Source organism: Puma concolor, chromosome E1, assembly GCF_028749965.1.
Source record: "Puma concolor isolate L17-30 chromosome E1, mPumCon1.1.hap2, whole genome shotgun sequence".
Lineage (NCBI taxonomy): Eukaryota > Metazoa > Chordata > Mammalia > Carnivora > Felidae > Puma > Puma concolor.
In genome coordinates, this window is record NC_141680.1 from 57219621 (window position 1) to 57242802 (window position 23182).

Below are 23182 nucleotides of genomic sequence, written 5' to 3' on the forward strand. Positions count from 1 at the left end.
AGAGGGGGCGCCTGGGTGACTCAGGCGGTTAAGCGTCCGACTTTGGCTCAGGTCATGATCTTGTGGCCCCTGAGTTCAAGTTCCACATCGGGCTCTGTGCTGACAGCTCAGAACCTGGAGCTTGCTTTGGATTCTGTGTTCCCCCTCTCTCTGCCTCTCCCCCACTCATGCTCTGTCTCGCTCTGTCTCTCAAAAATAAATAAATGTTTAAAAAAAAAAGCAGGAAAGAGAGGATGGCTAAGGCAAGACTTGAGCTGTGAGAAGCCTGTGCCCTCGAGGAGCCTTCTGTTTGCAAAAAAGGGGAGTTGCTATTGCCCAGGGGGAAACTGATTTGGGAAACCCAGGAGAGGAGGAAAGAGTCACATTCCCAAAGCTCAGCTCACAGAGAGCCCGAGGCCTTGAGAGGTGGGTGTGAGAGCAGGGAGTTTGTCTTGTTTACATAAACCAAGGCACAGGGATCCAAGAAGATACCAGATGGGCCAGAGAATAGAGTGGGTTCTAGGAAGGTTTCTGTGGCAGACATCTGGATGGCCTCCTACACAACTTCTGTTCCCCCAAGATGGAGCCACCATCTTGTCTGGCTGTCCCCCCGCTTCCCCATGTGAATGAGTGATCGGTTCAAGGTGTCACCTTTGTCTCAACCAGCCAATGAGATGTCATGGGAGAGCTGGTGGTCAGGGCTCCCAGAGCGGTCACCCGATTTTCTTTCCCAGAAGCCCTGAGTCTGGGTGTGATCACTGTTCACTTCACACTCTCTGGGGGAGAACCAGCCACACCATGAAGGCAATGCTGAGACCATGATGCAAAGAGTAGGAAGCAACTTGCATTAGCCAACTCCAAGGGCATCCCCAAAGGCCACACAAAGCAACTAAAACTCCAAAATGAATAGTTACCAGTGAAACCAGAGAGGAAGCTGTGGCTACTCCGGCCAAGTGCTCTTACAGGGAGGTCAGTGTTCTGGAATGAACTCAGAGTCTGGGGCACAGTAGACTCAGGCCACTGAAAGGGAGGAGCTGTACTTAAGACACCATTTAAGACCAGAATCCCTAAAGGGTCTGCGTTCTCAGGAAAATAGTAGATTAGGAATTACCTGCTTGTGAACAAAGGGAAATGATTCAAACAGTAATAGTAATAATAATTAATGATAACTATAACCTGCTTTTATTGCAGCTTCAAGGAGAAAACGGTATGAACAATCATGATAATATGAATAGCATCCTTTGAGAATTGTAAGCATGAGGCTGGGATTCAAATTTACCCTTCCCACATGTAGGGAAACCCAAAGCAGGAAAACTTAAATTAAAATGATACCCAGCAGAAGCAAACATAAATACTTCCCGGAGGGAAGCCATTCTCAATCCACATTTGGCCACATTAAATTTAGCCAAATGCAAGCTCCCACTATAATATTATTGAGCACAGAAGGAAACAAGCCACCATAAAAGTCAGTAGAACCAACTATAGGTTTAATTCTCTGGAGACTTCTGTTGTTGAGATGATCTGATGAAGAATATAAAGTCTGTTGGATGGGCTTAACAAAAGAAAACATTAAAGGGACGCCTGGGTGGTTCAGTCGGTTGAGTGTCCAACTTCAGTTCAGGTCATGATCTCACGGTCTGTGAGTTTGAGCCCCGCGTCAGGCTCTGTGTTGACAGCTCAGAGCCTGGAGCCTGCTTCAGATTTTCTGTCTCCCTCTCTCTCTGCCTCTCCCCTGCTTGTGTTCTGTCTCTCAAAAATGAATAAATGTCAAAAAAAATTTAAAAAAAACATACTGGGGGTGCCTGGGTGGCTCAGTCGGTTAGGCATCTGACTTTGTCTCAGGTCATGATCTCAGGGCTTGTGTGTTCGAGCCCCATGTGGAGCTCTGTGCTGACAGTTCAGAGCCTGGAGCCTGCTTCGGATTCTGTGTCCCTCTCGCTCAGTCCCTCACCCGCTCATGCTCTGTCTGTCTCTCTCTAAGAATAAGTAAAACATTAAAAAATAAATTAATTAATTAAAAAAAACCCCATAACGATCATGCTGAACAGCAGATTTGTGACCGAAGGGGACATTGTGATCTGGACAGGTCCCCCAGAAGGCAGGCAGAGACCAGCAGATGACACACAAGTGAGGCTATGAGGTAGAGAAGCCAGAACAGAAGATCTACTATGCGCCTGCTCCAGTGGTTCTCCACCGGGAGGATTTTGCCCTCGGAGAACATTTGACAATGTTGGGAGGCAATTTTTTTTTTTATTGCTTATTTCTTTTTGAGGGGGGGGGAGAGAGAGAATATGAGCAGGGGAGGGGCAGAGAGAAGAAGACAGAGAACCCCAAGCAGGCTCCTCATGGCAGCGCAGATCCTGATGGAGGGCTCGAACTCACGGACTTCGAGATCATGACCTGAGCTGAGATCAAGAGTTGGACACTTAACCAACTGAGCCACCCAGGTGCTTCCATTTGAGAACTTTTTATAAAAAGCTTCATTGACGTGTAACTTATATTAAATTAAAATCCCTAACTGTAAGTACACAGTTGGACAAGTTTTAGTAAATGGATATAACTGTGAAACTACTACCACACTCATAAGGTGGAAATCTTCCATCACTCTGGAAAGTTCCCTCGTGCCCTTTTGCAGTCAGTCCACACCCCAACTTCAGTCTCTGGCAACCACTGAGCTGCTTTAAAAAATTATAGATTTTTTTGTCTTTTTTTATGTGGGATTCACCTAAAATGTGAATTTTATTTTATTTCTTTATTTTTTAATTAGTTAATTATTTAATTTACACCCAAGTTAGCATATAGTGCATCAATGATTTCAGGAGTAGATTCCTTAATATCCCTTACGCATTTAGCCCATCCCCCCTCCCAAAACTCCTCCAGCAACCCTCTGTTTGGTCTCTATATTTAAGAGTCTCTTCTGGGGGCGCCTGGGTGGCGCAGTCGGTTAAGCGTCCGACTTCAGCCAGGTCACGATCTCGCGGTCTGTGAGTTCGAGCCCCGCATCAGGCTCTGGGCTGATGGCTCAGAGCCTGGAGCCTGTTTCCGATTCTGTGTCTCCCTCTCTCTCTGCCCCTCCCCCGTTCATGCTCTGTCTCTCTCTGTCCCAAAAATAAATAAACGTTGAAAAAAAAAAAATAAGAGTCTCTTCTGTTTGTTCCCCTCCTTGTTTTTATATTATTTTTGCTTCCCTTCCCTTATGTTCATCTGTCTTGTATCTTAAATTCTTCATATGAGTGAAGTCATATATTTGTCTTTCACTGACTGACTAATTTCACTTAGCATAATACCCTCCAGTTCCATCCACATAGTTGTAAATGGCAAGATTTCATTTTGATTGCTGAGTAATACTCCATTGTATATATATATATATATATATATATATATATATATATATAACCACATCTTCTTTATTCATTCATCCATTGATGGACATTTGGGCTCTTTCTGTTCTTTGGCTATTGTTGATAGTGCTGCTATAAACATGGGGGTGCATGTGTCCCTTTGAAACAGCACACCTGAATCCCGTGGATAAATGCCTAATAGTGCAATTGCTGGGTCGTAGGGTAGTTCTATTTTTAGTTTTTTGAGGAACCTCCATACTGTTTTCCAGAGGGGCTATACCAGTTTGCATTCCCACCAGCAGGGCAAAAGAGATCCTCTTTCTCCACATCCTCGCCAACGTCCGTTGTTGCCTGAGTTGTTAATGTTAGCCATTCTGACAGGTGTGAGGTGGTATCTCATTGTGGTTTTGATTTGTATTTCCCTGATGATGAGTGATGTTGAGCATTGTTTCATGTGTCGGTTGGCCATCTGGATGTCTTCTTTGGAGAAGTGTCTATTCATGTCTTTTGCCCCTTTCTTCACTGGATTATTTGATTTTTGGGTGTTGAGTTTGATAAGTTCTTTATAGATTTTGGAGACTAACCTTTTATCTGATATGTCATTTGCAAATATCGTCTCACATTCTGTTGGTTGCCTTTTAGTTTTGCTGATTGTTTCCTTCGCTGTGTAGAAGAGTTTTATTTTGATGAGGTTCCAATAGTTCAGTTTTGCTTTTGTTTCCCTTGACTCTGGAGATGTGTTGAATAAGAAGTTGCTGTGGCTGAGGTCAAAGAGGTTTTTGCCTGCTTTCTCCTCTAGGATTTTGATGGCTTCCTGCCTTACATTAGGTCTTTCATCCATTTTGGGTTAATTTTGTGGACAGTGTAAGAAAGTGGCCCAGGTTCATTTTTCTGCATGTTGCCGTCCAGTTTTCCCAGCACCATTTGCTGAAGAGACTGTCTTCATTCCATTGGATATTCTTTCCTGTTTTGTCAAAGATCAGTTGACCATACATTTGTGGGTCAATTTCTGGGTTCTGTAATCTGTTCCATTGATCTGAGTGTTTTTGTGCCAGTACCATACTGTCTTGATGATTACAGCTTTGTAATACAGCTTGAAGTCCGGGATTGCGATGCCTCCTGCTTTGGTTTTCTTTTTCAAGATGGCTTTGGCTATGCGGTGTCTTTTCTGGTTCTGAATTTTATTTTATTTTTTTAAATGTTTATTTATTCATTTTGAGAGATAGAGATAGAGATTGCACAATGTCATGCAATCACCACATTGATTTTGCTCCAAAATACTTTCATCACGGCAAAAGAAACCCCATACAATGGTCACTCCCCATCCCCCTGTACCCCAGCCCTGGGGAACCACCAGTCTACTTTCTGTCTCTATTATTGCTTCTTTTTTGGCCCTCCCAGAATTGTATCTGAAGGGAATCATGTAGACTTTGTCTTTTGCACCTGGCTTCTCTCACTTAGCATGACCCATCCCTGCTCTAGAGCATCTGGTAGGTTGTTTCTTTAAAAACATGTTTTTAACATTTATTTATTTTTGAGAAACATAGAGAGAAAGAGCTGGGGAGGGGCAGAGAGAGAAGGGAGAGAGGATCCCAAGCAGGCTGTGGGATGTGAGTGCAGAGCCCGATGCAGGGCTTGAACTCAGGAACCATGAGATCATGACCCGAGCCGAAATCAAGAGTTGCTTAACCAACTGAGCCACTCTGGTGCCCCAGTTGTGGTTTTTTTTCATTGCTGAGCAAGACTTGTTTATCCTCTCGCCAGGTGAGAGGTGTGTGGCCAGGTTTCCTTGGGATCTGTTTCCTCTGGAGTCCCCCACGGTGTCCCCTGCAGTGTCTCTTGCCTGCTTAGTGCACAATACCGGTGTGCAGAGTGTCTGAATGAGATGGAGAGAGTCCAAATGTGCCAGAAGAGAGATGGTACACAAGAGGACTGGTGACTGCATGTGGCTTCCGGGTCACCCTCCACCAGGCTCTGACTGGGACGACGTCGGGGCCAGGACCAAGGGATGGACCAGAAGTTGGCTGAGGGGCCCAGGCCCAGCTTCCCAGGAGGGATGCCAGCAGTGGCTCAGGGAGCTTCCCTTATGTGCAGCATCTATCACATCACTCTGGGTTGATGGTGGGGCAAGTCTGGATTTGCCCCAGGGGCTAGGTTTCTTGTTCTGTTCTTTTTAATTTATTTTTTATTTTATTTCATTTCATTTTTAATTATTTTTAAATGTTTATTTATTTTTGAGAGAGAGAGAGACAGACAGACAGAGTGTGAGCAGGGGAGGGGCAGAGAGAGAGGGAGACACAGAATCCAAAGCAGGCTCCAGGCTCCGAGCTGTGAGCACGGAGCCTGATGCGGGGCTCGAACCCATGAACTGTAAGATCATAACCTGAGCTAAAGTCGGACGCTGAACCGACTGAGCCACCCAGGCGCCCCTCTTGTCCCCTTCTTGTTGCTACCTGCAGAGGCGGATTACATAAAATTCAAGTTCCCAGTTCTGGGTGTGAACTCAGGTGGCTCACTCTGGGCTGGCACCACTGTGCACTTCCACCTGAGGGATCTAGGAGCTTGTCTTTCACTTCGGCTCTGTTGCCACCCAGCTGTGTCTAGTGAGTCATCCAAACCGTTAATTCCTTCTTAAAAAGGAAGTGGCTCTTTCAGTAAAACCCAGGTTTAAACCACATAGTGAATTCCCAGGAGTTCAGCTTTATCTTGGGGACCAACTTAGCACAGAAGAATTTATTTAATTTTATGTTTTTCAGAAGAATTTTTTTTAGTTTTATATTTTATTTTTTAAAATTTACATCCAAGTGGGGCGCCTGGGTGGCTCAGTTGGTTAAGCGTCCAACTTCAGCTCAGGTCACGATCTCACAGTTTGTGAGTTCGAGCCCCGCGTCGGGCTCTGAACTGATGGCTCAGAGCCTGGAGCCTGCTTCCGATTCTGTGTCTCCCTCTCTCTCTGCCCCTCCCCTGTTCGTGCTCTGTCTCTCTCTGTCCCCAAAATAAATAAAAAATAAAAAAAATAAATTAAAAAAAATTAAAAAAAAATTTACATCCAAGTTAGTTAGCATATGGTGCAACAATGATTTCAGGAGTAGATTCCTTAATGCCCCTTACCCATTTAGCCCTTCCCCCCTCCCACAACCCCTCCAGCAACCTTCAGTTTGTTCTCCATATTTATGAGTCTCTTCTGTTTTGTCCCCCTCCCTGTTCTTATATTATTTTTGTTTCCCTTCCCTTATGTTCATCTGTTCTGTCTCTTAAAGTCCTCATAGGAGTGAAGTCATATGATTTTTGTCTTTCTCTGACTAATTTCACTTAGCATAATACCCTTCAGTTCCATCCATGTAGTTGCAAATGGAAATATTTCATTCTTTTTGATTGCCGAGTAATACTCCATTGTGTGTGTGTATGTGTGTGTGTGTGTATATACCACATCTTCTTTATCTATTCATCCCTTGATGGACATTTGGGCCCTTTCCATACTTTCGTTATTGATAGTGCTGCCATCAACATGGGGGTGCATGTGTCCCTCTGAAACAGCACACTGTATCCCATGGATAAAGGCCTAGTAGTGCAATTGCTGGGTCGTAGGGTAGTTCTATTTTTAGTTTTTTGAAGAACATCCATACTGTTTTCCAGAGTGGCTGCACCAGCTTGCATTCCCAAGAAGAATTTTTTTTTAATGTACTTTGTTTTACCTGTCAAACCAGATAAACTCTTTTCTGAGACCCTTTCCAGGTCCTTTCTGGTCTGCTTTCAGGTAATTTAGTGTTACTTTGTGTCCTCTGTGAGGAGCTAGTGTCCTGAGGGAGCTGTCCCATCGCCCAGAACTTCTGGGTCTCCTCTCTCATCTGCCTGGAAAGATGTCTCAAAGAGCCTGAGTGGTCCTGGTTTCTCACTGACTTCCCCAAGCACTTCCAAGAGTGGACTGAGAGCTCTGAGCTAACACTTGGCCTGCAGGGTGTTCTTTAATCCCCGTGGTCATGATTGCTTTGTGAGACAGGATCTGTGCTCATCCCCATTTTCTAGGTGAGGAAATTGATGGTTAGTGAGAGCAAAAGGTCCGAGATGGCAGGCAAGGAAACAACAGAGCTGGGGCGTGAACTCAGGTCTGTCCAGTTTCAGATGCCATCATGTTAACCATCACCCTATGGTGTCTCCCTCCCAACTTCCGGTCTTCAGGTATCTGTTATTCATTGTGCCTGAATTAGAGTTGTCTTCCTTCCCTCTTATCCTGGTTGACATTTCTTGGTAACTTGTTAAAACCTGTTGGTAAGCTTCTGGTTCATTCTAAATGCAGCCTCCTCTAGCTTCTTATTTTCTTGTTGTAAGTGGCAGACACTGTGAGAGGGTATACCAGATGATTGGCTGACGACGCGGATAGTGTTTCTGGTATCCTAGATGATGTGCTGAGGGTTCCAGTGACAGAAGCTTTGGGAATCAGATGCGGTCTGTGTCACCCCTCAGAGCTCCTCACAAAGGTGGAGGGAGACCCAGGAGCCTGGGGGCAAGTGAGGCTAGGTCCCACTCCAGAGGAGGGTCAGGGTCAGCCAGAAGAAGGAGGGGTGGCCTCCATAGTTGCTTTAGAATTTGGGACTTACTGGGGCTCCTGGGTTTGACTCTCAGTTTCGGTTCAGGTCATGATCTCACAGTTTCGAGGGTTCGAGCCCCATGTCAGGCTCTGTGCTGGCAGCACAGAGCCTGCTTGGGACCCTCTCTTTCTCCCTCTCTCTGCCCCTCCCCCACTCATGCTGTCTCTGTCTCTCTCAAAGTAAATAAATAAACAAAAATATTGAAAACAAAAGAGAATAAAACTGCTATAAAAATCCATGTGCATTCCCGCCAGCAATGAACGAGGGTTACTATAGCTCCACACCATCACCAGCATTTAGTGTTGTGGATGTTTTGGATTTTGGCTATTCTAGTAGGTGGGTAGTAGTATCTCATTACTGTTTGAATCCCAAGCTGTGCTTTCTAAATTATCTCCAATGGTGGCTGCCAGAGGAGAACCCATGATTTACCTTGTCACCTGAAACCTTTCTATTCAGTGATAAAAGGGGGGCAATTGATATGAGGTCAGGTTCTTGCATTTCAAGCCAAATGTACAGGAGGAGACATCTGGGGGGCTCCCTTCATTCATACAATAGTCAATGTGCCCTGAAAATGGTGCCTGGAGTCAGTAGGTAATTTAGTTGCATTTGTTGAATGTATGAATGAATGAATGAATGAATGAGTGGATGAATAAATGAGGGTGTGAGGATCAGACCTGGCTCCAGACCCATGTTTTCAGTGGGAACAGTAGCCTTGGCCCTCATTCCCCCAAAGTCATCTTTGCAGCTCCCCACTGCACGGTGGTCCCATCTCTCGGGGACTGAGGCTGACCTCTACCCTCAGGACACCTTCTGTCCTGGCCATGATGAGTTGGCCCCAGTCTTGGGGCTGCAAAGATTCAAGGGTGATTCATGAACTCTGTTGGAGCTGGCAGAGCAGGACGTGGGCAGGGAGCTGTAGGTCTGATGTTCCTAAGCTAAGAAAAGATTTGAAGAAAAATGACCAGCAAATTAAGACCTGGGGTGGAGGAATTCAGTGTCCCCTTCCAGCAAGATGAGATGAGACAGTGGTGCCCAGAGGAAGCCCAGCCCCCGGGCCTCTTCGCTGTTAGCCTCCACGGCATGGGTTTAGGAGGAGCCCAGGAGAGCTGTTGGGGCTGAATCTGGACCCCATTCTGGGTGGAGACTTGACTCCCAGACAGCCGGACTGGGGCGCAAGGGGCACATAAGGAGACCAGTCATGAGGATCTGGAAGCCCAAGGCAGGTGGAACAAGCCAGACCGGTGAGCTGTAGGGAGAGATGCTTCAGAGGCCAGGCAGGGAAAGTGCTAGAAACTTCATCCTTTAGCCTCATTGGTTAAGAAAATATCATTCAGGGGGCACCTGGGTGGCTCGGTCAGCTAAGCATCTGACTTTGATTCAGGTCATGATCTCATGGTTCGTGAGTGCGAGCACGTCAGGCTCTGTGCTGACAGCTCAGAGCTTGGAGCCTGTTTTAGATTCTCTGTCTCCCTCTCTCTCTGTCCCTCCCCTGCTTGTGCAATGTCTCTCTCTCTCTCTCTCTCTCTCTCTCTCTCTCTCTCTCTCTCAAAAATAAATAAGCATTGAAAAATACTGGGAAAAAAAGGAAGAAAAGGAAACTCCATTCAAGACATATCTGGCATCAAACAGAACAAACCCAATGCCCCAGGTGCTGGCAGGGCCCTTCCCACTGTGGTGTCCTTTCTGGGTGGGGCTGCCACAGCTTCTCCTGCTCTGACCAGCTTCACCCTGCTCTTGGTGAACTTCCTCTGTGGTTGCAAAGCTTCTCAGAAGTACAGACCCTCCAGAGAGAGAGAGAAAAAAAAAAGAAGTAAGGATCCACGAGGAGACTCATGGGGAAGGAGAAGTTGTGTTTCTTTCTTTTTTTTCTAACATACTTTTAAAATATAGATACATATATTGTTTTTTTTAATTTTGTTAAAGTTTATTTATTTTTGAGAGGCAGAGAGAGAATGAGACACAGAATCCGAAGCAGCCTTCAGGCGCTGAGCTGTTAGCACAGAGCCTCACACGGGGTTCGAACTCACGATTCCCAAGATCATGACCCGAGCCAAAGTCAGATGCCTAACCAGACTGAGCCACCCAGGTGCCTCAAAATATATACATTGTTAAGTTTATTTTCTATTCTGAGAGAGAGAGGGAGAGGGAGAGGCAGAGAGAGAGAGAGAGAGAGAGAGAGAGAGAGAATCCCAAGCAGCTCCACAATGCCAGCAGAGACTGATGCAGGGCTCAAACCCACAAACCATGAGATCATGACCTGAGCCAAAATCAAGAGTCAGGCTCTGAACTGTCTGAGCCCCCCAGGTGTCCCAGCAGCGTTTCCTTCTTAGAAGAGCAATGTGTCCCTGTGCTCTCCACTTCTCTGTCTCCGCTAACTCTGGGTTACAACATGTGCTAAAGTGAACACATGAGGAACTGTGCCAGTCTAGAGCTGTTTAAAGGCATGGGGGCTTTGGCACCCGGCTCCTAGTGGAAACACATTTGCTGGAAAATGCTCCCCGGCCCCAGTACCTAATTTATAATTTCTGTCTTTCTCTGTACCCTGGACAGTGGGTGTAAGAGACAAGTTTTGCTTGACAGTTTTCATGGGAACCAAAGGGGTTCCCAGAAATGTGTGTGTGTGTGTGTGTGTGTGTGTGTGTGTGTGTGGTGGGGGGGAGGTGTTCAGGACAGACGACAGACGTCTACTCCAATGCATTCTCTTGGATGAAGTCCTGAGAGTAGCAATCCAACCACAGAAACTTCACAAAGACATAGAGGTTGTTGAATATCAACAGTAAGACACTATGGGAAAACCTGGCATCAGGGCAGCAACTGTCAGTAGCCTTGTACCCTTTTGGGCCAGCTGGCCTTGCCCCCCAAGAGCTGGTTGTCACCTGAATCTGGTTGCACCTTGAGGAGGCTGGATCCAGGGAAGTTTTCACAAAGGTGGACCTTTGGAGCTGGTGGACTGTGGACCTTGGTCCCCAAAAGAGTGACTCAATGGGTCTTAGTCTGACTCAAAGTCTGTCTTCTCTGGGCACAGTGGAGTTTCAGGCCAGCCACTGACCAGAGCTCCAAACCAAGCATCAAATGGGAGAAGGTTTTTCATTGGCTGAAGGGCAAAGGGAAGGCACTATAGCTTCCCAGTGGGTGGGGGTTTTTCCCAGCTTCCAGGCTGGGCACAGGAATTTGCTTCTCCTTTACCCACTGGTGAGGCATCTTCCCGTGGCCTCCTGAGGCTGAGAACCAGGACCTACTTATTAGGACAAAGGGCAGGGTGGACAAGTCCCCTAGGTGTTCAGAGAGAAATATTCCTCATAGAACCAAGAGCTGGGGCATGGGGAAAATGGTGAGATGTTGCTCAGAGGGCACAAACTTTTAGTTTTAAGATAAATTCTGGGCTCTAATGTATAGTATGAAGACTATAGTTAATAATACTGTGCTGTATATTTGAAATTTGCTGATGGTGGATATATTTTTTTGTTTATTTATTTATTTTGAGAGAGAGAGTGCATGGGTAAAGCAGAGAGAGAGAGAGAGAGAGAGAATCCCAACCAGGCTCCGCACTGTCAGCACAGAGCCTGACGTGAGGCTCAGACTCACAAACTGTGAGATCATGACCTGAACTGAAACCAAGAGTCAGATGCTTAACCAACTGAGCTACCCAGGCTCCCCTTCACCATTTTATTTTTAAGTAATCTCTACAACCAGCATGGGGCTTGAACTCACAACCCTGAGATCAAGAGTTGCACACTCCACTGACTGAGCCAGCCAGGCACCCTATCTTAGACATTTGTAATCATTAAGATTATTTAAACAAATTAATTATTAAGATTATTTATACATCATCATTTAGGAGAGGCAACATCACTTCCCTCAGACAGTTTTCCTGAATGCCCTCCCCAACCTTGAGGTAGTTTCTGAGGCCCAGCAGCCCTGAGGAACAGAGGCAGCACCCAGGAAGCCCCAGGCCTGGAGGGGTGAGGGGCAGGGAGACCTGGGGAGCCAGGACAGAGGAGGAAGACGGGGGGTGGAGGTGGAGGAAGGCCGGCACTGGAGCTAGGCCCAGAGAGACTCCTGGTCCCTCTTCTGCTTGGCTGTCAGAGTGGTGTCCTCCCAGGGCAGAGGGGCGATGCCCCAGAACCAGGAGCCCACCATCTGTGTGTGTGTGTGTGTGTGTGCGCACACACGGGCATCTGTCAGGGTTCTCATGGGCACAAGTCATCCGAACCCAACCTGACTTAAGAAACAACCCTATAAACCAGAAGTCTGGACATAAAGTGTGCTGAGCTGGTGTCAGGGAGGACAGGGCTTGGGCTCCAGGCCAGCAGCTCTGACCATGAGCCCCGTGGGGCAGGGGCATTTGCTGCCTGCAGGAATGGAACAGGTGCTGGCTCTCTGGCACCCCCTGACTCCCCAGGAGGGCCCTGAGCTCTGTCCCTGAGCTGTGCCAAGCAAGGAGGGTGCCCGGGCTTCACCTTAGCACCCCGAGCCTCAGTCACCGTGTCCTAAGGACTCAGAGGCATTTCTTCCACAGCCCACGTCTCCTCTGGAAATGGGGTCCAGGGGTCAGAAGGTTCTGTTCATCCGTCTTTCTGAGCTGCTGTGTCTTTGGTGAGAAGATCAAGGACAAGTTCATGTAGACAGACTGTCGTTACTGAGGCCCTTCAACCAAAGGACAACACCAACCAGTATGAGCAAGATGGGCACCTTCACGAACACCAGAAGGATGTAGCGGTTCCTGCAAGAGGGGACAGAGCCGTCAGGCCCCAGGCACCCCAGGCGCTGTCACGCTTGCTTCCCTGACACAGTGGGCACTAGCCAGCCTGGCCAAGCCTGTGACCCTACTCTGGCCAAGCCCCGCATCCCTACTCTGAAGGCCGCCATGAACCTTAATGGCCCAACCACAAGGGCATCTCAGAAGTAACTTCAACTTTTTGGTTTTTCTTTGTTCTGGGTCCACCTTCCTTTCTTTTTTCTTTATTAAAAATTTTTTTTAACATTTATTTTTTGAGAGAGAGACACACAGAGCTAGAGCAGGGAAGGGCAGAGAGAAGAGGGAAACAGAATGTGAAGCAGGCTCCAAGCTCTGAGCTGTCAGCACACAAACCGCGAGATCATGATCTGAGCCAAAGTCCGATGCTTAACTGACTGAGCCACCCAGGTGCCCCAGGGGCTCGTGTTCCTTTCTAATCGCCCCTTCTGTGGCTCCCCTTTTCCAGAGTGCCTCTTGGCACAGTAGGGTCCCTCACAACAGGCTGTGTGCCTGCTTCTGTGACTTCGCTATGTAGTGGCACGCACTAGGTCATCAGGCTTTTTTTGTTGACAACTAAATGGGCAGATGATGTTTATAGAGAAAAAGATTCTACAGAGTGGCTTCCTGGGGAGGGCTGGCATGGGGAGACAGGGGTGAGGAGTGAGATGGGCAGGAGCAATGGAGGGGGGCACTTTGGGCCTTGACCTTGGCTGTGGCGGCTCTGGCATCATGTGAGGGCACAGAAGCAGAGTAGGAGAGGCCCCAAGTAGGGGTGGGTAAGGACGGCAGCCACTCACCTGCTGTAGGAGACAGACGATACCCCTGCACGGCCATTGGTGGTTCTCCTGGATAGCATGCTCGCCAAGGTGGTCAAAAGTGTTCCCTCTAGACACGGGCAGAGTCAGTCACAAGTTATGGGCACAGACAGGGCACTCGTGCGCGGCTAGTGCCCTGCTAGCCCTCCCCGGGAGGTGCCCTGCCCCTGCACTGGGCATTGCGTCTCTGGATACAGTCCCCATGCTTCTCCCTTGCTGCTGAGTCTTCAGAATTGCAGCATAGTTGCTTTCCATCACTTTAAAGTGTGACAAGAAGAAATAAAAATGAAATAAGAAGAAGCACTGTACTTGCTTGGGGGGAGAGAGATAAATCTTTCCACCTTCTCTCCGCTTATCCGTCTTAGGTGGGACTCTTGGCTGGGGGCAAGTCCCTGGTCTTTTCTCTCAAGTGGTGCCTGAGCTGGGCTCGAGGACAGGTGGTTCCGGAAGTGAGGTGCCCCAGTTATTTGGGTGGTGAGGAGGAGGAGGACTTTGGAGGACTGGTGAACCAGGGGGCACATTCTGGTTCAATCGTGAGCAATGGTTGTGATAAGTTAAACATCTTCATGAGGCACTATGAAGACGATTTATGGTGGCCTACTTGGTCATGGATTCCTGAGTCACCATGACCTGTTTTTTTAGTTGAGTCCCAGGCCTGAGGAGACCCCAGGACTGCCAGAGGGGTCCCGTGACATTAGCTTAATGGTCAAAGCCTTCCTTTTGCCTTAAAGCATCCACTGTTACACCAGCCCCTTTCTGGGTCCCTCTAACTCCCTGCTCCCTCTTATGCAGCCAGGAAAAAATAGAGAAGAGAGTGACTGGGGTCCCACAGCCACTATGGATTGGCCAAGCTCCTGGGGTTCAGTGCTGGGGCCCTCTGGGCTTCCCCAGGTGTCTCCCCTTCTCCTCTCTGTGTAATGGCGGGTCTGGAGTGTGACTGTCAGAGAGTGACCACTTCCTAGAGTAATGTCTGTGGGCGTCCAAGGTCAAGCCAGAACTCTGATGGGAGAATGTGGGACTGCCAGGGCTTTCCGGTCCACAGGAAAGCAGGCCTGGGCTGTGGGCATCGAAGGCGGGGTCCACGTCCCCACCCCCACCCCAATGCTGGCCATCCCTGCCCTGCATCAGCTGGATGCCTCAGGGAACCTCAGATGGTGATGGAGACGCTGTTCTCAGGCACCCAACTATTTTCCTTCTGCCCTCGGGCAGGAGGAACCTCAATCTTTCTGTCCTGAGCACGAGGGCCTCACTGTGTACATGAGAAAGTTCTCACCTGGCTCAATGGTCACTCTGATAGGTGCCCCGAGGTCAGGTCCACTCTTGCTGATCCCGCACCAGTAAGTGTCTGTGTCATCTTGCCTGACTTTCTCCATGGTCACTGTGAGGAAGTGGTGACTCTGGTTGTCCCCAATGGACACACGGTCTCCCTTCACTTCTACCTGTGATCCTGTGGTTTGAACGAGGGTCCTGCACAACTCCCAGTATGCTCCACGACACCACCACTTCCTATAGGTCGCCCATCTTGGTTTATAGTCACACCGCACAGTCACAGATCCGCCCTCTAAGCCCCTCACGGACTCTGGGCCTTGGATGGAGAGGCAACCTAGAAGACAGAATCCCAAGATACATCTTCTGCTACCTGAGCCCCATGGGCTCAAGTGGCCCCAGGCTGGTGTCCAAGGACTGATCCAGGGTCCTCGCCTTCTGGGCCACGCCCTGGCTCACCCTGAACATCCACCTCCTCCATCCAGCTTACCTGTCAGCTCTCTTGGTGACAATGTCCCAGCCTCTTGGGTCCCTCATCTCATGGGCCCTGTTCACAGCAACAAAACTCCCAAACCTCTGACACTGTCTTTCCTGGTCTTCTCAACTCAGCCCTCATTTAACCTCTTTCTTCTCTGACTGCTCATCTCAGAGGCCTCTGCTGATTTCTCTTCTTCCCTCTTTAAATCTTGGTGCAGACAGTGGTGTGTTGGTAAATAAATACTTAACAACTAGGCCTCTGGGGGAGAAAAATCTCCGTCTGTAGCATTTTTCCAATTTCTGTAGTGTAACTATTCCCACCCTGGCTGGTTTCAGACAATCGAGGCAATGTCACTGGCCACACAGCTCGAAAGAGAGGCCCCAAGTCAGTTGTTGTGAGTCAGTGTGATCCAGTCTGAGAACACCTCGGTAGTAGCCCAGGGTCCCCTCTCCAGGTCTCATGTTGTCCCACTTTATTACACCCCCATGGAGGGATTCTCCATTTCTATGATTTCAGTTACTGTCAATATGCTGATGGTCCCCCAAATCCCATGTTTGTGGCCCAAATTCTCCCCTTAGCTCCAGTCTACCATTTCCAGATACACACTATACATCTCTACCCCAAAATCAATAGTTACAGAACTAAATCCACCTGGAACTTGGTCTTCTTCAGTATTTCTTTTTTCTAGTGGAGGGCTCACATAGCATGCTAGCATAGGTCAACTGGGAGTGGGACGGGTTAAGGACAAGCACAAGTGCAAAGGGTATTCTTCTGCTCTGGGGACTGAGCCAGCTAAGCTGACCATATGTGGCTGGACAGACACTCTTTGTCCTTGGCAATGATCACTTGTGCCTTGGTCACATGGACGTGAACAATCACAGAGAAGCAGAGGAACACAATGGAAGCCTCTCCTGACTGTCTTAGATGGAGAGCCTCAGGGCCAGGCCAGGGAGGTGGGGGCGTCTGCATGGGGCAGAGGGAGTCAGGTCTGTGGTACCAGGAAGGTGAACCTCTTCACACCTCGAACCTTCTCCCTGATGCTATTTTAGGTCACTTGAGGTTTGCATTTGTGGTTGGCAGAATTATGCCCCACCAAAGACATTGATGTCCTAATCCTAAGAATGTGTGAATATGTCACCTTACAGGGCCAAAGGGAATTTGCAGATGTGATTAAGTTATCAGCCTTGAGGTAGGGCGATTATCCTGCATTATTCAGTTGGGTCTGAGGTCGTCACCAAGGTCCTTATAAGATGAAAACGAGGGTGTCAGAGTCAGGGGGAGATTGGAAGATGCTACATTGCCGGCTTTGAGGGAAGACAAAAGGATCATAAGCCAAAGAATGTAGGCAGCCTCTCAAAGCTGAACAAGGTGAGAAAGAGGATTCTTCTCCAGGGCCTCTGGAGGGAATCCAGCTTTGCCTACAACTTGATTTCAGCCAGTCAGACTATTTTGGACTTCTGACTTTCAGAACTGCAAGATAGTAAATGTTGTCATTTCAAGCCACTAAGTTTGTGGTAATTTGTTACAGCAGCCTTTGGAAATAAAAGTAGTATTCCATCAGTAGAATGAGCTCTATCTATGCTTTTCCAACCAACTGTGTTTCAGGGAGCCTTGGTGGCTCAGTTGGTTAAGTGTCCGACTTTGGTTTGGGTCATGATCTCATGGTTCGTGAGTTCCAGCCCCACACTGGGTTCTGTGCTGACAGCTCAGAGCCAGGAACCTGCTTCAGATTCTGTGTCTCCCTCTCTCTCTGCCCCCCCACCCCACTCATACTTTGCTTCTCTCTCCCTTTCAAAAATAAACATTAAAAAATTAAAAAAAAAACCAATTGTGCCACTAACGCACTTGAAGGAGATCTTGGCATCTTCATTAGTCCTGTCCTTCCCTTTTCCCTCTACAACTGGTTGGTAAACAAGTTAGTCAACTCTGCCTCAAAAATGTTTCTCAAAAAGATTCTCTTCTTTCCTCCCCTCCATTCGTGATGACAGCATGACACGGCAGAAAGAGAGTGAATGTGGACACAGAAAGACACGTCTACTGCACGCTACTTGAGAAATCTTGGGCAAGCTACTTAACTTCCCTGGGTATTGCTTCTTGGTTTGCAAAATGGCTGTGCTACTTTCCATTCTGCAGGTTGTTGTAACACTCGGGTACATGTCAAACCGCAGACCATCTTTCGGAGGTTGCCTCACCAGTGAGAGACTGTCACTAGGTCAGGAGCTCATCTGGTGCCTAGATCATGGCTGTGGCATCCAGCAAGATTTCTCCACTGCACCCCCTTCTCCAGTGCCTTCTGCATATCACTGCTGGAGTCATGTGCTAAAACTGTCCCCATCCCGTCCTCAGCAGCACTTGTCATGAGCAGATCTCATGATCTCTTCTGCAACCACTTGCCACTGTCTCAGGATGATTTAAAGCTCTTTAGTTGGGCATTCAATTTTTTTCTTTCTTCCATGTAGATCCAAGTTCTCTGTCCACCACTGTTTCCTACCCCTCCCTGCCTCCACTGGACCTTATAGCCTGATGCCCCCAATTGTCTCTTCTCTGACCCCCTCTCAGGGGCCATGTCACTGCTCACATCCTTCCTTCCATCTGGAAACCCTTCTCCAAGCCCAGCCTGCCTACTGGTCACCTTGTTCCCTTTCCCAACCAGAACTGCTTCGTCCCGTGGCTCCCATGCCTTTATAGGAACCTGGGTGCTGCACTGGTATTTTGTTACCATTACCAGCCTCTCTCACTGTCTCCCTCACTAGGACACTGAGGAGCAGAGATTTTGAGAGAGAGGGACACAGACAGACTCAATGTACATCTACATCTATATCTATGTAGATGGGAGAGACAGAGACAGAGACAGAGTGTGAGCAGGGGAGGGGCAGAGAGAGAGAGAGAGGGAGACACAGAATCCGAAGCAGGCTCCAGACTCTGAGCTGTCAGTACAGAGCGTAATGTGGGGCTTGAACCCACGAATGGTGAGATCATGACCTGAGCTGAAGTTGGATGCTCAACTGACTGAGCCACCCAAGTGTCCCAAGTTTATGATTGTTTTTACAAAGAACCTGGACATCAAGATCTTTGGACAGAATCATTCGATTCTGGCATGCGTAGGAAAAAAAAACAGGACAGTTGTTGTAAACTTTTATCAGTGGTCAGTGCTGAAATTGGGGTGGAGGGCAGAATTTCACTTCCCTTTTTTTAAGTTTATTTATTTTTGAGAGAGAGAGAGAGAGAGAGAGAGAGACAGAATATGAGCAGGGGAGGGACACAGAGAGAGGGAGACACAGAACCCGAAGCAGGCTCCAGGCTCTGGGTTCTGTCAGCACAGAGCCTGATGCGGGGCTCGAACCCACAAACCATGAGATCATGACCTGAGCTGAAGTCGGACACTTAACCAACTGAGCCACCCAGGCGCCCCCAGAATGTCACTTTCTAAATCATACATTTCTATTACGTGAAAATGTTTACAACATCACTAACAAAACAACTGAGAAAAAATGGTAATAAGCAGAAGAACTCAATTAGGAAAAAGGTTGCTAAGGGACACCAATGATGTAAATTAAAATCAAATGCAAGAGTCAGCAGAAAGGGCACCTGGGTGGCTCAGTTGGTTAAGTGTCTGGTCATGATCTCATGGTTAGTGGGTTTGAGCCCCGCATCGGGCTCTGTGCTGACAGCTCAGAGCCTGAAGCCTGCTTCAGATTCTGTGTCTCCCTCTCTCTCTGCTCCTCCCTTGCTCATGCCCTCCCTCCCTCTCTCTCTCTCTCTCTCTCAAAAGTAAATACATATTAAAAAAAAAGAGTCAGCAGAAACGGTCAGACATCGACAATATAGCTACGATCCAAAGCCAAGACTCAGTGTAGATGGTATTTGCCAACAATCAAAGAAGAGAGATGGAAGAGTGGAAGAGAGATGCCACTCTTTCAAAACCGAAGTGTCATTGACCATAGCTTTGTTAATTTAATCTGGCAGTAAGGCATTCATAACGTGATTGGGCTTGTTTTAAAAAGAAATATGTGCAGCACGCCTGGGTGGCTCAGTCAGTTAAGCATCTGACTTGCGCTCAGGTCATGATCTCACCATTTGTGGGTTCGAGCCCTGCGTCGGTCTCTGTGCTGATGACTCAGAGCCTGGAGTCTGCTTTGGATTCTGTGTCTCCCTCTCTCTGTCCCTCCCCCTCTTGTGCTCTGTCTCTGTCTCTCAAAAGTAAATAAACATTAAAAAATTTTTAAAAACAAAATAAAATAAAAAGAAATATGTGGGAGGCTTTTATAAGCACAGCCCCCGATGGGCAGAACCACTCATCAAGTCTTTGTGTTTTGTCAAGAGTTGGTGTGAAGGAAGGACAGCAGTCAGCTCAGAGGAGGACTCGGGAGTGGGACCGATGCGTTTTCAAACCCTAAGCTGTTTGAATCTCCATTTTTCCTATCCCTGACTCTGAGATGGAAATTCTCTCCCTTCATGTCAATCCCTCAGGGAAGTTTGCCCCATATGCACAATCCTTGGTGAGTAGTCTTGTGTCAAAATCGAGAAAACAGTTGCTATCTGGGTTGATAGCAAGTGACAAATGACACAAAATGGGCCAAAGGCAGCCAAGGGCAGGGCTCAGAGCAGAGGGGCTCATGTGGGTGTGGGATGTGCAGAGGGGGTTGAGCCCACCTTGCCTTGCAATGATGGGGCAGGTGTCCCTGCTGGGGTCCCCTTGCAACTGCACCAGCTCGGGCTCCAAAGAGTAATTTCTGGGCTACAGGTCTGTGGTTCTCTGCTTCTACGTGCAGATGCTTACTGAGCACCCATCTGTGCCAGCACCCTGCCTTCTCCTCTAGGTTGCTGCAGGACCACAAAACTGAGCAGACAAGAATGTCCTATCGGAAGTTGGGTCATTCTGACCTCAGCCCATCCACATTCATTCTTTGTTTCACAGAAGTAACCCCAGAGTGTCTAATGGCCATTTGCTAGTGGGGTGGCTTTTCTTGCATCATTGACTACTTCACCCCCTTCCCTCATTAACTTGCAGAGTTGGAGGAGGATGAGGGACACCCTGTCTTGTCTCTGCAGCACCCGCCCTGCCCAAGTCAGAGCAGCCACTGTGCCTCTCAGCCTTCGTCTGGGGGAGAAGACAGTGTGTGTGGCTTATTGTATGTGAGCCTGTGTGTGCACGTGAGTGTGTGTCTAACTCTGTATGAGTGTGTGAGAGCACAGATGTGAATGGGGTGTGTGCATCTGACTCTACTGTGTGTGTGTGTTGTGTGTGGGAGCCCAGGCAGCTCACCCTTACCCTTGGCCTCCTGCTGAGCTGGATGTTGGGATTAAGAGAGGAGCAGATGGGGGTCTCTGAACTCAAATGCACAGGTAGAGTCCTGGGGGAGATGCAGGCATTCTGAATTGCTGTTCTTTGGGAATTCTGGGACATTTGGAGTCCCGCCTAAGGAGCGTAAAAGTCACAGAGAAGCTGCTGCCCTCCCCACCCATCTGCAGGCATTATCATGGGCTTCCTCATCACTGATAAAATCAACAATGTTGGCAATAATTCGAGAATGACCACAGCCCTCATCTATTTATATCTGATCTGAATAACAGGGTCCCACAATGTTACAGCTAGGAAGGGCTTCAGGGACTTTCATCCACACCAGAAATCCAGGTCTTAGAGCAACGAGGGACTTGCTCGTGTCACATGCCCCTGTCAGGACTGGAACTCCAGTCTCCCCACTCCCTAGCTATGCCCTTTTTGGGGGATCCCTGTGGACCAGTCTGTTTTGCCAGGTGGTCAGTCTCCTGGCCCAGAGAGAAGACTGTGTGACCCACACACGCAGCATCTGTTCTGCAAACCTCTGAACTGTCCCTAATGTCTTTTCGGTGTGCAGTGGCTTTCCAAGGAGGAAAAAATACACAACCCATCTCGCATCTCCCACCTGGGTTCCTGAGCAATTTTCTCTTTGAAAGGCTTGATTCCTAGGCCTGGCCTCCAAGGGCCTTCATAATCTTGTCTTGTGTGTTTCCAACCTCACGACCAACCAGTCACCCCATGGCCCCCTGCCCACTATGGGCCCCCTGCCCACTGTGGGCCCTCAGCCCACGAATGCCCCATCCTTTCTCAAGCCTCCATGTCTTGGCCAAGCACCTCCCCTCTCCCTGGAATGCTCTTCTCCCTTCTCTGCTTGAAGGGCTGATCCCTTTCTTCAAGGTTCATCAAATGGATGCTGTCTGTATGGTCCTCTTTTTAATTTTTTTTTAATGTTTATTTATTTTTGAGAGGGAGAGAGACAGAGCATGAGCAGGGGAGGGGCAGAAAGAGAGGGAGACACAGAACCAGAAGCAGCTCCAGGCTCTGAGCTGTCAGCACAGAGCCCGACGCGGGGCTCGAACTCATGAACCATGAGATCATGACCTGAGCCAAAGTCGGACGCTTAACCAACTGAGCCACCCAGGCATCCCATGGGGTCCTCTTTTTAATGGCCAGCCCTGTTTCCCTTTTCCCTTCACTTCCTCAGGGCCTGGTGTATGCCTGACACAGAGTAAGACCCCAGTATGCTTTTGCTGAATAAATGAAAAAGAGCCACTTCTCATTTCTCCAGATATGACACTTTCCCTTCAGCCTGGGGTCGCTATCCATCCCCTGCCCTGCCCTAATAGTACGAAGTCCCCAGGGCCCCAGCCGCGCTCACCTGGGAGGCTGAGAAGAAGAACTAGCGGCAGCGGCATGGTCCTGCCTCTCGGGCTCCTTGTCCCTCTGGACCCACAACCGGAGCTCACACTCGGATCCCAGCTGGACTCTCAGAGCTCTGCCGGAGCCCCAGCTTGCACTTTGTTTGACTGGACCGCCTTTGAGTTTCTTACCTATTCACTTCCCTTTATAGAGTATTTCCTGCTTTTAATTATTCAGCAAACTGGGTGCAATTTCTTAGAAGGGCCAGATCACAGGGCACGGAAGTCCCCACTACATAGGAAAGAGGAGACAGGGCTGTGCAGAGTGAGGAGGGGCAGGATGATGTGTTTCTGCAGAAGGGTCTCAGCAGGATGCACCGGACCTATTGAGCTTAGGGCCCAAGGTGTACAATAGCCTGCATGTCAGCTCCAGAAACATTTCTCTACCACAGCAGTGGGTCCCAGCAGCGGGGAGCAGAGCCTCCTTCCCACTCAGGTGTCAGGTGAGCAACCTTGGTGCACTTAGATATGCATTTGCTCAGGCGTTACAACCAAGGGCATAAAAGTGCAGGCTGTAGGATCAGACAGACCTGGGCTTTAACCCCAAGCACCGCTTACAAGCTGTGTGGTTACGGGCAACCTATTGAACCTTCCTGAGCCTCAGTTTTTGTATCTGTAAACTGGGCTCGTAAGAGTTGTTATAGGAATTAAGTGAGAAAAGGCATGCAGAGTTTTGAGGACACAATCCTGGGATGGGGCTAGCATTCTACATTATTATTAGTGCCCCGGGTGAAGCTTTAGATGCTAGATAGGCAGTCAGACATAATAAGCCTAGGGCAGGAGGCTGAGGGAAGGCTGGTGAACTGGGTTCTCTAATTAGTAATAAAGCAAATTCTAGCCTTAACCTGACCTAATTTAATTGGGATCCTGATTTATAACCCAGTAGCTAAAACTCTTAAAGAACAGCTTTGTTTTTTTTTTTTAATTTTTTTAAACGTTTGTTGTATTTTTTGCGAGACAGAGCACAAGAAAGGGAGGGGCAGAGAGAGAGGAAGACACAGAATCCAAAGCAGGCTCCAGGTTCTGAGCTGTCAGCACAGAGCCCGACATGGGGCTTGAACCCACAAACGTGAGATCGTCATCTGAGCTGAAGTCAGACACTCAACAAACTGAGCCACTGAGGCATCCCCTCCCTTTTTTTAAATTTTTAAACTTAAAAAAAATATTTTTTATGTTCATTTTATTTCTGAGACAGAGACACAGCGTGAGCAGGAGAGGGGGACACAGAATCTGAAGCAGGCTCCAGGCTCTGAGCTGTTGGCCCAGAGCCCAACATG

General features: G+C 48.3%; 1 protein-coding gene across 2 annotated transcripts; it reads right to left on the bottom strand.

The window, feature by feature from the left end:
• Nucleotides 1-12316: 12316 nt before the first annotated feature.
• LOC112864547 (CMRF35-like molecule 7) lies at nt 12317-22051 on the bottom strand. Of its 2 annotated transcripts, none has more exons than XM_025927569.2 (4): nt 21866-22050; nt 14736-15065; nt 13445-13532; nt 12317-12632 (listed from the first exon to the last, which is right to left on the bottom strand). In XM_025927569.2, exons 1-4 carry the CDS (start codon nt 21900-21902, stop codon nt 12527-12529), a joined length of 561 nt encoding a protein of 186 aa, XP_025783354.1. In that variant the 5' UTR covers nt 21903-22050; the 3' UTR covers nt 12317-12526. The 2 variants fall into 2 exon arrangements, 1 of the variants encoding a protein (XP_025783354.1); XR_015244285.1 differs by having other exon boundaries at nt 12573-12632; nt 13445-13719; nt 21866-22051.
• Nucleotides 22052-23182: the final 1131 nt, after the last annotated feature.

Bases quoted from the DNA above. Each gene is read 5' to 3' on its own strand.
- LOC112864547 (XM_025927569.2), bottom strand. From the start codon at position 21,902: ATGCCGCTGCCGCTAGTTCTTCTTCTCAGCCTCCCAG. The intron at 15,066-21,865 runs GTGAGCGCGGCT...TCTGTCTTCTAG, and splicing joins TCTTCTTCTCAGCCTCCCAG to GTTGCCTCTCCATCCAAGGC. The intron at 13,533-14,735 runs GTGAGAACTTTC...GCCCGTGTCTAG, and splicing joins CAGAGTGACCATTGAGCCAG to AGGGAACACTTTTGACCACC.